Here is a 15,513-nt window from a genome sequence, read left to right as displayed (position 1 = left end):
GGCCCGCAGGCCACACGTTGAGTAGTCCTGGTGTAGTATCATAGAATCATAGCATGCTAGAACTGGAAGGGACCTCGTGAAATTATCAAGTCCAGACCGCTGCCCTCACGGCAGGACCAAGCACCATCGAGGTTGTATTTCCCTAGTTTATTGATAAGAAGGTCATGCGAGACCTTATCAAATGCTTTACTAAAGTCTAGGTACACAACATCTACCACTTCCCTATTATCTACAAGACTTCTTATCCTATCAAAGAAAGCTATCACATTGGTTTGACATGATTTGTTCTTTACAAATCCATGCTGGCTAGCACCTTATTATCTTCCAGATGTTTGCAGATGAATTCCTTAATTATTTGCTCCATTATCTTTCCTGGCACAGAAGTTAAGTTGACTGGTCTGTAGTTTCCCAGGTTGTTCCTGTTTCCCTTTTTATAGCAGGACACTAGATGAAAATAAGATGTAAAGGAGAGGGCACTTAGGACCTCTGAGGAAGATGAAACCTAGATAGAAATGATGGGCTTCACCATAACCAAAGTGCTAATAAATAGGGTTGCCAGATGGTTTCAACAAAAATACGGGACACACTCGACATTACATCACAATCTACATTACATCTTATTTAGAAAATACCGGACATTTATATTTTCTCATTTATATTTTCTCAATTTGTTTCCCAAACAGAAAGCTCAAATACTGGACTGCCCGGTTCAAAACCGGACACCTGGCAACCCTACTGACAAAGGAAGCTACCATGATTTTGGGCTATTATTTAAATGAGGACCTGAGAGAAAATCAACAGGTGCCAAGAAGCACTCTGATTAGGGATGTCACTGGTTAATCCGTTAACTGAGAGCCCAGCTGGGCTGGAGCAGCTCCACCCCACCTGTGGTGGGTCTGGCCCAGCCATGACAGCCCACGTCCACAGCAGGCCAGGCCTGGCTGGAGCAGCTTACATTGCAGCAGGCCTGGCCCAGCCCAAGCAGTCCCCACCTGTGGCAGGCCTCACCTGGCCAGAGCAGCCCACAGCACAGCAGGCCCAGCTGAGCTGAAGCAGCCCTTCACCCATGCCATAGGCAGGGGACTGCTCCATTCTGACCAGGCCTGCCATGCCATGCCATGAGGCCACTCCTGTCCCCCTATGTTGGAATGGCCCCTCGCCCATGGAGTCCATTTAGCAGTTAACAGTTCTATTTAAGTATTAAACATTATGTTTTATCAATTACTGATTAAATGGGATTTTACATCCCAAGCTCTGATTGGACAAAGACATCTGGAAAACATCTAAGGATGTTAGTAATACAAAGAAAACTGCATCCTATAAAGGATAGGTCATAAATTATACACAGCATAGAGGAAGGCCAGGTTGAGACTGCTTAGTTAAATTCAAGAATAGCAACAAGGTATCAGAGTAAGGAGTTAAATGAACAAAGGCACACAATCAAATATAATTATGGAAGGGCCAGATGCTTGGTCACTTAGGCTTCCTTGATAGTGTGAAAACTGCCCTAAAGAGAAAGTAAAGGCACCCCCATTCCCACCCTGATGGGAGAAAATCCTTGGTTGGTTTAAGTTGCTAGGACCTGCTTGATGTCACTCCCTTTTCCAACCCTCTTAAGTAGGAGGAGATAATGATGGCTTAGAGCCATCTTCCACCCAACTGACACTGAACAGAGTTTGGTTACAGCTAGAGATCTGTTCCTAAAATATCTATACCAACACAAAAAGCTTTACAGTGAAAATAATTGAACTGGATTGTATAGCTGTAGAAGAGGACCTAGATGTAATAGGCAATACTGAAGCATGGTGCAATAACAAAAAAAATCAGTGGAATAATGTTATAGAGGACTTTCAGCTGTATAGGAAGAACAGATGAGAACATAGAGGCAGTGAATAGTGAAATACCTGAAAGATGCTTGGACTCTTAATGAGACATTATATCTAACAGGATTGGACTATACTATAGAATTTGTATGGCTACAAATCTCAGGTTGTGTGAATACAAATATACTAACAGCTCTAAAATTTAGTTAATTGCAAGCCTGTGTTACACTATTATTACAGGCAGTAATACACAACATTGCTTATATCAGTGGTCTCCAACCTTTTTACACCCAAGATCACTTTTTGAATGACAGACCAAGCCAAGATCTACCGCCCCACCCCTTCCTTGAAGCCCCGCCCTCTCTATTCTCCTCTTCTCCATCACTTGCTTTCCCCAATCCTTATACTGCTACTTTAAAAAAAAATTCCCACCATTTCTCGCAGCTACTCATCTGTGCTGTTGCTTGGTGAGTAGCTGCTCCTCAAATGAGGAAATCTAATGTAAATGTACTGCGCAGGTGCACAGTTCAGAGAGGGCTCAAGAGCTACTCTTAGAGCCTCCGAGATCTACCAGTAGATCGCGATCTACTGGTCGGTGACCGCGGGCTTATATTATACTTAACATATGTGATTAAAAATTCCTTCTAAAATAATCCTTCTAATGTTTTACAGGCATGTCTACAAATGGATCCCAGTGATAGGATCTCTTCTACAGATTTGCTGCAGCATGACTATTTTACTAGAGATGGATTTATTGAAAAGTAAATATTTTGTTGGCCACTACAACATCAAAAGCCTTTTCGGATTTTTAATAATTTATATGAGTGTTGTAAGAGCTACAATACATAAGGAAGTATGTGATATACAAATATACAAGGGTAATAATTGAAACCAAATGTATTTCTGTGAAGTTATAGGAACATTCAATGACTGTCTGTTTTATCCTTAAGATCTAAAAGAATTCAGCATCCTTGTAGGTAGTAGATCATGATGAAAGTTATGCTTCATTTATTTCTTGAACCCACTCTGCCCAGTTGGTGGATCTAGAGTAGATGAGGACATAAATTACAGCTGTTCTTCCTGCCAACAGTAAACCAGAGATGGGAATAAGAATATGGAAGTGTCCCCAAAATTGAAGATGAGGCTTTTAGGAAAAAAGGTCTATAAGATAAATTGAGAAATGTTAGCTGTTATGTCCTCCCAAAAGGCTTTGATACAGGAGTGATTTCAGAAATTCTGATCATGGCCCTATTATAGTGGGCCAGCTCCTCCAATGTGGTAAGTCATCATGATTGTGTTGACTTTAATAGTGCTGTGATAACTTACACTAGTTGAAGGACTCAGCCCTTTGTCCATCATAAAATAATCACTGCTAATTCTGCATAAATCACAGAAAATGAATTTTACCCCCATATGAGATATAATTGAATATTCCCAAGCCTTTATATAACATAAAAACAAGGGACATTTTACTTCTCTGTCATTTTGATTTGGTGATTCGTTTATAAAGTAAAAATAGCAAATTAAATGGAAGAAATCCTGGAATTCAAAGCACTGATACAATTACAGAAAATCTGAAAATACTGCCAAGAACATAAATAGTAACGTATAAAGCTACACATCTAACCAGAAAAACTACTGTATAATTATAAGCGGGGGTGGCAGCACTCTCTATTATTAAGGTTGCCCAACAATTCTCACTATAAGACCTGGTTTTCAGTTGCTTTAACTTCTTGGGCTAATATTTTACATGCCAGGTGTCTACCACTGGCCGATTGTTTTTCTTACAAATTTTAGTAAAAATGGTTCTGTTGTTTTTGAGACTGAAGGAAAAGAAAATATGTTTTTGCCTGTGTTAAAAAATACTGGCAATTTTTGCTTTGAACAGCACTGTCACAGCCATTGTTTGAGAACAAGACCTTGACATTTGTCTCATGGATATACTTTTTGCTATCCTAGTAAAAATCCAAGTCTGAGCAAGTTACAAGCCTTTGCAAAATTACTTTGTGTGCGCTTGAGACTTCTTTCATTTTAGTAGCTAAAATTTCCAAAAATTCCATCCTAAGAATACTTCATCTACTCCTAGGTCCTGGTATTGACCAGTCTCTGCATATGCATTGCCACAGAGTGCCTGAGCATGTTCCCTTCTTCCCAAAGCTCAGGGGCAAAACTGGGATTTCCCTTAATGGCTCTCATCTGCTCTGGGATGAGGTGAGACCAGGCAGTGGTGCTGAGAGCAAAGAGCCTGTCTCTTCACAGCCTTCAGTGCCCCCTGATCTGGCTGACACCCAGGCAGGATGGAGGAAGAAGCCATCTTCAAATGCAGTGGGGACAGAAGCTGGACCATGGGGTAGGAAAAGAGTAAAAAGAGGCAAGCAGTCAAATGGGATTGAGAGTGGGGGAGAAGGAAGAGAAATGGAAATAGGTGGGGCAAGCAGATTAAAGCTATGAATTGAGGGGAAAAGAATAATGAGACTGGGAGGAAAGTCTGGAGCCTGAGGAGGGAAAGGGAGTTTGGGACTGGAATCTGGAACAGGGTGTAGTGGGAGGCTGAGAAAGGAGATTAGGATTGGATAAGTAGATGGGGAGAAATAAGCGTGGTAAGGGGAATTTGGACTCAGAAAGCAAGTCCCAAAGCAGACTGTAGGATTGGAATGAGAAACTTGTGGAAAAATACTATGTAATCATGTTATTAAAGACTGTATCATAAAGCATATGCACAGGGGATCCAAATTAAGGTCACCTTAATTCTGGCATTTCCTAATTTAGGCTACGTCTACTCTGCAACACTATTTCGGGATGCCTGAGTATCCCAAAAAAGCTATCCCATATCTTAATAGCAAGCCTGTTATTTCAGGCTCACTATTCCGATGTCCCTGTAAACCTCATTCCACGAGGAGTAAGGGACGTTTCGGAATAGCGGGTTATTTTGAAATTTGGTGCTGTGTAGACAGTGCCAAATTACAAAATAAGCTATTTTGAAATCTGATTGAAATAAGACACTGAATTTGCATAGTTCAAATTGGGTATCTTATTTCCAACTACAGTGCGGTGTAGACATAGCCTTGTAGAGCTTGACTTTGCAACCTTAAAAATGTTTCAGTAGCATTTTACAAATTCTAAAGCATTTTGGAAAATAGATTTTCTCTAATACGTAGGCTAAGTCTAGACTGTAGAGCTTTGCTTTGCCGCATCCAAGGAACACGTTTGCTTTTTTGGAACAATTTCTGAAAAGGTGGACGCATTTTTTCACCATCCCTGTAATCCTCGTTCTACAAGGAAGAATGGATGTGCTGAAAGAGGAGGTTTTTCCGAAATTTGGCACCGTATAGAGGGGCCAAATTTGGGGACAGCCTCTTTCAAAAGAAAAGCAGAAAAAGATATACAAATTGCAGTTTGCAATTTGCTTATATTTTTCAAACTTTTCTTTGCAGTGTAGACCTAGCCATACAGAGGACATGATGGTGTTGGTAGAATAAAGATTTTATCAAAATTCTTTTGGGCTAGCCTTTCTAATTTACTCTTAATTTCATCACTCATCGGTAATGCAGCCATTCCTAAAACTTTGTTATACCACACTGCTTTATATTACACCACACTGTCCGGTATGTCAGTAGTTAGCCAGCTTTACTTATAGGACCTGTTCTGATGCCCACTGAAGTTGGTTGGATTTCTGGAGTTTCATGGTGTTGTAATTATAGGCTTCCTGACCCAAAAAAGGAGTTGGGGAGCGGGGGTCACAAAGTTATTGCAGAGAGGTTGCAGTACTACTACCCTGACTGCTGTGTTGCTGCTGGTGGTGGTGCTGCCTTCAGAGCTGGGCACCCAACCAATCGTTCTCTCTCTCTGGCTGCTCAGCTCTGAAGGCAATACAGGAGTAAGGGTGACAGATCGTGACTCCCCTGTAACTCTCTTGTAACCCCACTGTAACTCTTATTTTGTTAGGGCCCCCAATATGAGAAAAATTGGTCTCTATCATGAAACTGGTACAGTATAGGATAAAAGCACACAAAAGACCATATATCACTGTGGTGGAAGACCAGATTTCACTGTGTGTGATGCTTTTTCTGTGATCATGAATTTGGTAGGGCCCTGTTTTTGACCTGGGGATGCAATTCCCAATGCGCATACACATTGACTCATTAATTCCCATTCAGCTAATGTGCTAAAAATAGTAGTGTAACCATGGTAGCATGTGCAGTGGCAAATATTGGCATGGGCTAGCCACCCAGAGAATGTACCCAGGAGTTATACTTGAGGTGGCTAGTCCTTGCTGCTGCTTGCCACTGCCTATGCTACAGAAGCTACACTTCTGTTTTATCTCAGTGAAACCTAATGCAAGTATGTATATGTGAGCAGGGGAATTACATTCCTTTTGCATGCAAAAATGTATATTTTTTCCCAGTATACACACCCTCAGAGAAGCAGGCATAATGTCTACACCTAAAACACTACAGCAGCACAACTGTGTTTCAGCTGAACTGCTGTAGTGCTTCATGGGGTATGTCTACATGTAAGATCCTACATCTGTCTACTCTGGGGTTTAAGTCACCTTAGAGTAGTGATGTTAAAATGTGTTTAATTATGTGATTGTATAACTTCTGAAATTTCAGCAGTTATACACAGGAGGGGGCAGATGGCTTCTTCCTCCCACCCTACACTGCTGCCTCTGATGGGGGCAGTCTGGAGTCGGTGCGCATACATGGTGGGATGGGTGTCTTCATATAACGTGTAAACTGTTACACTTTCATATTCCTACCTTAGGGGCATATTTTTTACACCCTTGAGTGACATAGTGCTGTTTTAGCAAAGACAAAACAAGAGTAGACATTACTTATGCTGAAGGGAGAGTTTCTCATATCACTATAGATTATTTGCCTCCCTGAGAAGCAGTAGCTAGATTGATGGAAGAATTCTTTCATCAACCTAGCACTGTCTACACTACAGGGTAGGTTTTCTATAGTTATGCTCTCAAGGATGTGGATTTTTCTTGCCATTGGAAGATGTAATTATACAGATGCAAGTTTTGAGTGTAGATGAGCCATAAAAGTTTGATATTCCAGCTGTCTGTTGTACCAGTTGTGTACAATAATTTCAATAGTTTAGTTTCTCTGTGTTATAGTTCTGAGAACTAGTGTCAGCCATGCTTCTTGAAACTGATTTCTAGTGGCCAGAAAAAAAACAAAACAAAACATGAAATTGAATTAATGATTTAGAATAACACCATACTTTTCAGTTTGTAAGTATAACTAACTGCTAATTAGACCTGATGCAAAACAATAGTATGCAAACTATATAAGTGTGAAATTTCCTTTTTGCAGGACTAATTATGCTGGTTTCAAGAATTTAGGGGGGAAAAAGAAACCATAAAGCATATCTTAAAAATGTTGCAGAGCTAGTGAAACATTTGTTGAATCAGTCAGAGCTCAAAAGAGATCTTGTTACTATGTGAAGTCAAGAATTTTCCTTGGACTTTAGAACAACAATAAATAGGCTGGTACATAATTTGTCAACATTAAAATTGAACTTGAATACATTTTGCTGTGTGAAAAAGATTTTATAAGGATCATAGTTTGCTTAATACCAAACACTTTTTGAAAACCTTTGTCCAAAGAGCCAAAATTAAATTTGTAAAAGATACTACGTCCTTTATTGACATGCTTTATAGTTTATAGCAAATATAGTGTCATCATGTATATATCTGCTAATGAGATATTGGGCAGGTAAATTTGTTATGTAAAGAATTAAGTATTGGCCATAAAATGTTAAGAAAAAAACTATATATATGAAAATAAAAAGAACATTTCACTTTATCAGATTCTTACCAGAATTGAAGGCTAAATTATTTCAGGAAGCAAAGTTAAATTCTCTTTCAAAACTCAGAGAGAATAATAAAGAGATTGAACTAATAAAAGATGAAAAGAGAACTGTTCAGATTAATATCTCTCAGAATGGTCCAGTGGCTGGGAAGGTGAGAATTAACTTTCTTAAAATATTTATTGCTGGCCTAAATTATCATCTTAAACTGTAAAAATACAATATAGAGGTATAATAGAACCTTAGAGTTACAAACACCTCATGAATGGGGACTGCTCGTAACTTTGAAATGTTTATAACTCTGAACAAAACATTACAGTTGTTCTGTCAGTGGCTGAACATTGACTTAATATAGCTTTGAAACTTTACTATGCAGAAGAAAAATGCTGCATTCCTTTTTTTTAGTAGTTTAATACAATAATGTACTGTATTTGCTTCACGCCCCTTCCCCCCCGCCCCCCGCTTCCTGATTGTGTATTTCTGGTTCCAAATGAGGTATGTGGTTGACTGGTCAGTTTGAAACTCCTATGTTCATAACTCTGAGGTTCTACTGCAATAGATTGGACTGTGTCTTTGAAGTCAGTGTAGTTACAGTAAGAATTAATGTGGCCTGTTACATTTAGAGAGACGTATGTTATCAAAATGAAACAAAATTATTAATCACTACAGCCTCTCCCCAAGTTACGAATGAGTTACGGACCAAACACTTGGCCGTAACTCAATTTGTTTGTAACTCGGACCCCATTGAGTTACATAGCGACCGCGCTGTTTGTAAGTGCAGGTCACGTGTGTAACTCGGGGACCGCCTTTACGACCGCTTCATGGGAGCTTTGATCATAAATGTGAACAATTGTAACTCGACCGTTTGCAAATCGGGGACCAGCTGTATTTTATATTTTGATATATTCATTGGGGCCCTAATTCAGAAGTCAACCCTAATGAAGCAAAGCATTTAAATACATGCTTAACTTTAGGGAAAGTCTTAAGCAGATGCTTAAATTCTTTGATGAACTAAACGTCTAGATGTCTGTAACTGGAGTAAATCTGATGAAAAGGCAATGAAAGAGGGAAGCTTCAAAGACATTCTGAGGGTCCTCTGTGACTTCCTAACCTACATGCTAGCTACCTGTATATATAACGCTTTCTACTGCCATTCATACTACAGATGTTTTGGGACAATAATACCAAAGATACTTCCAATTGTAAAGTGATCCTCAAACTAGGGAGCAGAAAAGTTTTCTTTGGAGATTTGCAAATTATTATTTATTCATATTGTGATAGCACCAAAATTGTGCTAAACACTTTCCAAAGACAGATGAAAACACATACCCTGTCTTTAAAGGGACGTTTGAGACCACTGCCATTAGAGTAATCTATAGCGTTAGTGTTGTTCAGAAACACCAATAAAATACAAATAGCAACACTGACACTATATGGAGATGCTAGGTTCTGGAATAATCATAATATTCCAGAAACAAATAGCACTGTCTTAAAGAGACATCATTAATCTAAAACCCAGTCAATTTCAAAACAAATTAAAAGTACTTCGCAAATTCTATGGTTTTGCAATCGCACCTCCCTATTTGTAAAAAATTTTTTTGTTTAATGTTCTCTGTTGTGTGAATGACCAACACAAATTAAACAAGAGTTTGACTGGTTATAAAAAGATGAACTGACCTTACACGTAGTACTGTCAAATGATAAAAATAAAAAAATAGAGGATTTTGTCTTTAATTGCTTTTAGTTACAGTAAGTAATTTTGGTTGTTACTTGTAGCAGTATTCTGACAGAAGTGTTAATTTTTTTGTTGACTGCGTGTCTCTTTAAAGCATGTTCCTTTTGTTCCCCTAGCTACACTTTTCAGGTTGGAGAGATCCTTTAATTCCAGATTCCATTTAGAGCAGTAGAAAAATATATTCAAATGAGTGGTCTAAATTTAGTTAACGTTTTGTTTTTCTCAGGCCACATCCTATTTCCTAGATGAAGGCATTTATGAAGGTTATTCTGCTGATAACATCCTGACCAGAAGCTAATTGCCTACTGTTAGGTAAGTGATATTTTCCCCTCTCCTTCCCTTCTCTGGGTCTAGCGAGGGTAGACAGAGAGGAAGATCAAAGTGTTAGGCTCAGTTTGTGGGTGGGAAGCCAAAAATAAAAGTGAGTCCTCAGCGGGAAGGAAGCCTTTGACAGGGCAAACAGCTGCGTCTGCCTATGCACTGTCTCTCTCACTCACATTCACTCATTCTCTGTTTCTCCCCTGAGTAGCTCCTGTTCTGTTCTTCCTTCTGTTGGCAACATGCTTCCCTCACCAGCTGATCTACAACTTAAAATTGGGGGAATAAACCTATTTGGGGAATAGGAGATGAGCTGGTGAGTGAAGCAAGCTAGTGCTGATCGAGAGCAGTGAGGCCTAGGAATGACCTGACTTCTGGCACTAGACTCAGAACCCTTCAAGAGATAAAGGCACTTCCTAATCACTATGTATAGAAGTGATTGTTTGGCCTGTCAGCAGCTACCTTTTGTACATATGTTTGGTTCATTTGTTATGTCACCCTCCAACCAACCCTAGGACTGTAGTCCTCCTAAAAGACACAGAACAAGAATCAAATCAAGGGAAATATGGGGGAAACATAGTTCTAGTAGCTTGCTAGACCTTCATTTAAGAGATGGGGGAAATGTCACTTACCTGTTGTTGCAATGTCCCAATATTATTGTTGGTATCCTATCTGCTCTGGCCAGTCATCATCAACAGAGTAACCTCATCTCTGAGGAGCAAGGACTGGGAAAAAGAAAATGAGATCTCACATTAAACTACTGACTTGAAACTTTTGTTGTTATTAATTTTAAGCGGTAGCTGGAGTTTTATTCTGCTATGTGGCTGCCAAGTTAAATGGTCCTTTTATTAAAACTTTGATTTTTAGAAGTTTTCAAGCTATTAAATGGCAAAGGAGTTTCCATGAAACAAACTTGGTGTAAAAAATGCAGTTTGTTTTCCTCTAGTGGGACAGCTATATAATAGTTTATTATTATTTATTTTAAAATGGTAAAAGGGTATTGGCATCATCATTTAATGCTTGAATTTGAAAAAATGAATTTAAAGGTTCTAAAAATAGACCTTTGTTGTTCTGAAAAGAGCATTAGGACTTCCAAAGCATAAACAATGGTAAGGCCCAGACTTGCAGGGCAGTAAGTACTCTCCACTCTCACTGAACTCAATTGGAATTGGAAGACACTGAACCCCTCACATGACCAGGATCTAGCAGACTCAATTTGGTGACATTTTATGTTTCAGACTGTATATATATTTTGATGTAGTATCTGTTCCAGGACATTGAAAAGGACAAAAAATCCAAGGACTTAAAAGTAAAAGGTACAAAACTGAAAGGTGGGAAACCAGAGATTACAGAGATAAAAAAGATTGAACAAGAAGATGCAGTTAGTCAATGGACTCCCTCCTCACAGAATCCTCCCAGTTTTCCTCAAGAGAATAAACCTGCAATCACTGATATAACCACCACTGTAGCTGCTAGCCATGATCCCAGCGGTGTGAAGGAAGATGCTCCACTAATAGCCGTTTGTATAACAATGCCACCCATCAATCCAAATTGTGGGAACCTTACAGCTGCAAATTTCAATTCACCTTTCCCACACTCCAATACAAGGTTAGAGCCGATTGCTTACATGGTGAGGTAATGCTTGAATAAATAATCTTTATTTAATAAAAGTATATTTTGAAATTAATTCAGTTTTACCATATTTATGTACCTAGTGATGGTTCGATCAAATGAATAATTCTTTCATTTGGATAATGTTCTGTATGACTTAGGCTCAAAGGCCAGCTGTGACAGTGACACTTGACAGTGCATCCCTTGTGGCTGCTTCATCTTTAGTACAGAGATGGAGCCTGGGAGATTACCCATCCTGATATGGTTTGAGCCAGGTCAGGTTTCTTGGGTCAAAGATAGAACAGTCATTTCTACAGGTCACACCTCTATTGAAATGACAGCAACTGGTCTTTCAGAAGAAGATCCCTATAATAGACTACTTTTTTTTTCAAATGTAGCTTTTCAGATTTTAACAGGTTGGCAATGTGGTCCTCTGGCTGGAGGGTGAGCAGTGCAAAAGTGGCTGCAGTATGGTGATGGTGATGGGTATCTGTAAATATTATGGGAGATGTAGATAGATGCATTGTCAGAGGAAAGGTCTCAAAGCTGGAGCTTCTGCATATGAATCCTTTCCCTAACCGTGACTCCCTTTATGATCTTAGATCAGTGACCTTAGCCTTTCTTTTGTCTGTTTCCCATCCTATTGGGAATAATATTTCCTATCATCTTACAAGAATGGTATAAAATGAATTAGTTAATGTCATTAAAATAATTAGAACATGAATGTTGTGTTTAAATGCTAAATATTACTATTAAATAGCAGCGTCCAGGGCTTTGTTGAGATATAATGATAGAGATGCAGCCATGTTAGTCTGGTCTAGACACTTCGCCAAAGAATCAATACACACAAAACAGACATAAGACTCTCTCACAGAGAGAAAGCTGTTGCTTGCCATTTCAGCCAGACTGACCATTCTCTCAATGACCTTAAAACATGCATATTGCTTCAAAGAGATTTTAACTCCAGACTTCAAAGAGAAGCTTCAGAATTGTCATTCATGCTTAAATTTGACACTTTATGTATGGGTCTCAACAAAGATTCTAATTATCTCACCCATTACAAAGATAGCTTCCCTAATTATCACCCCTACTATCATTACCTCACAGACACAAACCTTCCCCCTTCACTCCCACTCTGTTCTAAAATTTGATTTTTCAATTTCATATGTGTTAATTTTTTTTTATTGTATCACTTTGGTGTATATGGTTGTGCCAACTTTATTCCACAAATTGATCTGAGGAAGTGGGTCTGGCCCACGAAAGCTCATCACCTAATAAACCATCTTGTTAGTCTTTAAAGTGCTACATAGTTCTGTCTTTTGTTGAGATATGTCTGTTCTCAGATGCAGACACCATCCCCACCAGCAAATCTAATTTAGAATACATTTGTGAATGTGCATGTTTGTTTACACAATGAGAGCTTATAGTACTTAGCCAACAATTAATGTTGCATATTATAGTCATATTTATTTATAATAGGCTACCCGAAAAAGCAAAGAAAAGGAGAAGCCCTTGGCAGTCAGTGGGACAAATAGGTCCAAACAGACAGGATGATGGAACACTGGCTCAAGTATGTTTACAAAACTGGTAACTTATAAATAAACCTGTTCTCCTTTCCATAATAGTCTGCTTTTTATCCTATTGTCTTATCTATTTTTATGTTTCCTGTAGACAAATAATAAGATGTCTACATTGTGAAACTCTTATATAAGAACAGGAGAGATAAGGCTTCTGGAGACTCCCAGGTGAAGGGGGCAGCTCCAGAAACTAGAATAAAAGAAATTCAGACTCTGGATGAGATCCTGGACCCATAAATGGGTGTTTCACCATTGACTTCAGTAAATCCAGATTTTCCCTTATATTTCAGAGAGAGTTTTACACTTTCACTTACATCTTTCTCACTAGCATTCAGTTTTCTCCATGATAATCCTTGACCAATTTTCATAACCCTATCATCCTCCCAACAATCCCACTTTTTGGTATTAACAAATACACTTATCTGCTGTGTCTCAGGTCAACTGACCATTCCCACCTGCAAAGAGGTATGGCAAAATAATTGCATGCTTCTGTTCTTCATCTTTAAATTAGTAAGTTGGCTAACTATACATGGTGATGTAAATGCCTATGTCCCCAGACACCATCACCTAGAAAGAAGCAAGATTTACAGTAGTATGATAGACCGTTTTTGAAAGATAAAAATTCTAAATGTTCTCTTATCTCATAATGGTGATTCATAACTGGAAGTAATATATAGTTAGCTTTCTCTAGCACAGTGTTTCTCAAAGTGAGCTGCAGGCTGCACCGCTTTGTTTACCTAAAGTGTCCATAGTCCATTGACCCCGGTTTGCTGTTTTCAGCCAAGGGGAGCCGTAGGAAGTGGTGGCCTAGACCATGCCACTTTCCGCGGCTCCACATAGCTGGAAACAGTGAACTGGAGCCATTCGGAGCTGTGAAGTTCCGTGGTTACCTACCCTTTAGGTAAACTAAGTGGCACAGGCCCACTAGTAGCTTTCCAAAAGTGGGCTCGTGGCCCAGTTTGAGAAATTGTTCTAGCACATGAAGACCATGGCTTTTGGAACACTATTGACATTTGAACTTTTAATGTATTTTACTCTGTGTAGTTGAAACATGCCAAGAAACATACAGATAACAGCCATACTCATATCAAATACAGTTTTAAATATATTGTGATTTCCATTTAGACTCAAACAGAAAAAGTCACAATGTATGAACGAGCTGCTCAGATTGAGCAGACAGCCAACCGAAAGAAACGCAGTATTTCAAAATCTGAGAAGAAAGACATCCATTTCCCAGAACTGACAACAACAGCACAACAAAAAGAGATGAAAGGAATGGAAGGTATGAAATTATAATTGACTTTTGCTGTTTTCAAATCTGCATCAAGTGCTAGTTGAAGAGAAGGGTTAATCTAACCAAGACTTACATACCAATATGTGATTTTGATGGAAGGTGCTGAGGAAAAAAAGGCATCAAATTAGACAAAATCACTGCTGTGCATTCATCTGAGTCTTTGAACTGGATAAGCATTCTCATTTGCAAATCAAAGTTAGCACCATCTTTTAAAGAGGTCGTTTATTTTTAACTTGTTAAATAAACCTTCAATATAGTTCGGAATTTTTTGTCAGATTATTTTTATTTTATTTTATTTTATTTTATTTTATTTTATGAATGTGAAGTGCCAGACAAATAAGCTTCAATGTGGATTTCTAGAGAAACAGCAATATCTTCCATTGTTATAGGCAGTTAAAATGTAGCTATGCTGGTACCAGGTTATTGGAGAGACAAGCTTGGTGAGGTAGTATCTTTTATTAGACCAGCTTCTGGACAAGAGATCTGTGTAAGCTCAAAAGCTTGTCTTTCTCACCAACAGAAGCTGGTCCAAGAAAAGATATTACCTCACCTACCTTGTTTGCTTTTGGAAAATAATGACATCTAGAGTCCAATTTAAGTAACAGCAGGTGTGTTTCCAAATGGACACCTTTTATAGTGTCCTATAATTGGATTTTGTAATTATAAAATGATCAGCCTGAATTTAAATGGGAACTGAATCTCATATTCAGTTACGGTTGTCTTCTTCTGTAATCTCCATACTCAAATTTCAGTATGACCCTGGTTTTCTTCCTCAACACTATTTCAACAGTAATGAATTAAACGTAGAAGATGAAACTGAAGGAGCATGTACAAAGGAAAAATACAATATGTGGAAATAATGAGGTATCTATTTGTAAAAGTTAAACAGGTAAAAGTGCTGAAGAGAGAGTCAAAGAAATCTGAAGTATCTAAAATACCATCTTTATTAAATGTGGATCAGAATCAAGAAAAACAAGAGGTAAATTAATACTTTATCTTGAAGCTTCAGGGGGTAGCCAAATTAGTCTGTACTGGATAAACTTAAAAAACAACAAATGATCTGGTAGCACTTTATAGAGTTTTGTTTTTTAAGTTTATTTAATACTATATGTTTGTTTAGTAAAGAAGTTTTGCAGGGTGGGCTGTTGACTAACTATGTGAACATGAGGGAAAATCAAGTTTTGTGTTTTAGTCAACTTAGCTGGAAATTGGATGAAAACTTAAAATCAAGATCTCATTAAAAACCAGATATTGTATCTCTAGTCCAGCAACCTTGGGACCTGATTGGTGCTGAACCAGAGAATTTGCCAAACTACAGGATGTCAGTATTGTCCCTCT

The 15,513-nt window shown here is 38.5% G+C and overlaps 1 protein-coding gene across 10 annotated transcripts in view; it reads left to right on the top strand.

The window, feature by feature from the left end:
* Nucleotides 1–15,513, top strand: part of CDKL3 (cyclin dependent kinase like 3) — a 43,724-nt gene that overhangs the window by 10,688 nt on the left and 17,523 nt on the right. For 8 of the 10 annotated variants that reach the window (XR_012896362.1, XM_025181214.2, XM_025181220.2 and 5 more), the window contains 6 exons: nt 2,496–2,584; nt 7,641–7,794; nt 10,967–11,301; nt 12,784–12,874; nt 14,007–14,163; nt 15,057–15,154. Coding sequence is in view for 8 of the 10 variants with exons in the window: in XM_025181214.2 (XP_025036999.1) it covers nt 2,496–2,584; nt 7,641–7,794; nt 10,967–11,301; nt 12,784–12,874; nt 14,007–14,163; nt 15,057–15,154 (924 nt within the window). In the remaining 2 variants the exon portion in view is untranslated. Of the gene's footprint in view, nt 1–2,495; nt 2,585–7,640; nt 7,795–10,966; nt 11,302–12,783; nt 12,875–14,006; nt 14,164–14,965; nt 15,155–15,513 lie in introns of all 10 variants that reach the window. The other 2 variants (XR_012896363.1, XM_025181221.2) reach the window with 2 other exon arrangements.

This window comes from Pelodiscus sinensis, chromosome 17 (genome assembly GCF_049634645.1).
Source record: "Pelodiscus sinensis isolate JC-2024 chromosome 17, ASM4963464v1, whole genome shotgun sequence".
Classification (NCBI taxonomy): Eukaryota; Metazoa; Chordata; order Testudines; family Trionychidae; genus Pelodiscus; species Pelodiscus sinensis.
This window is presented reverse-complemented; position numbering and strand designations above follow the sequence as displayed.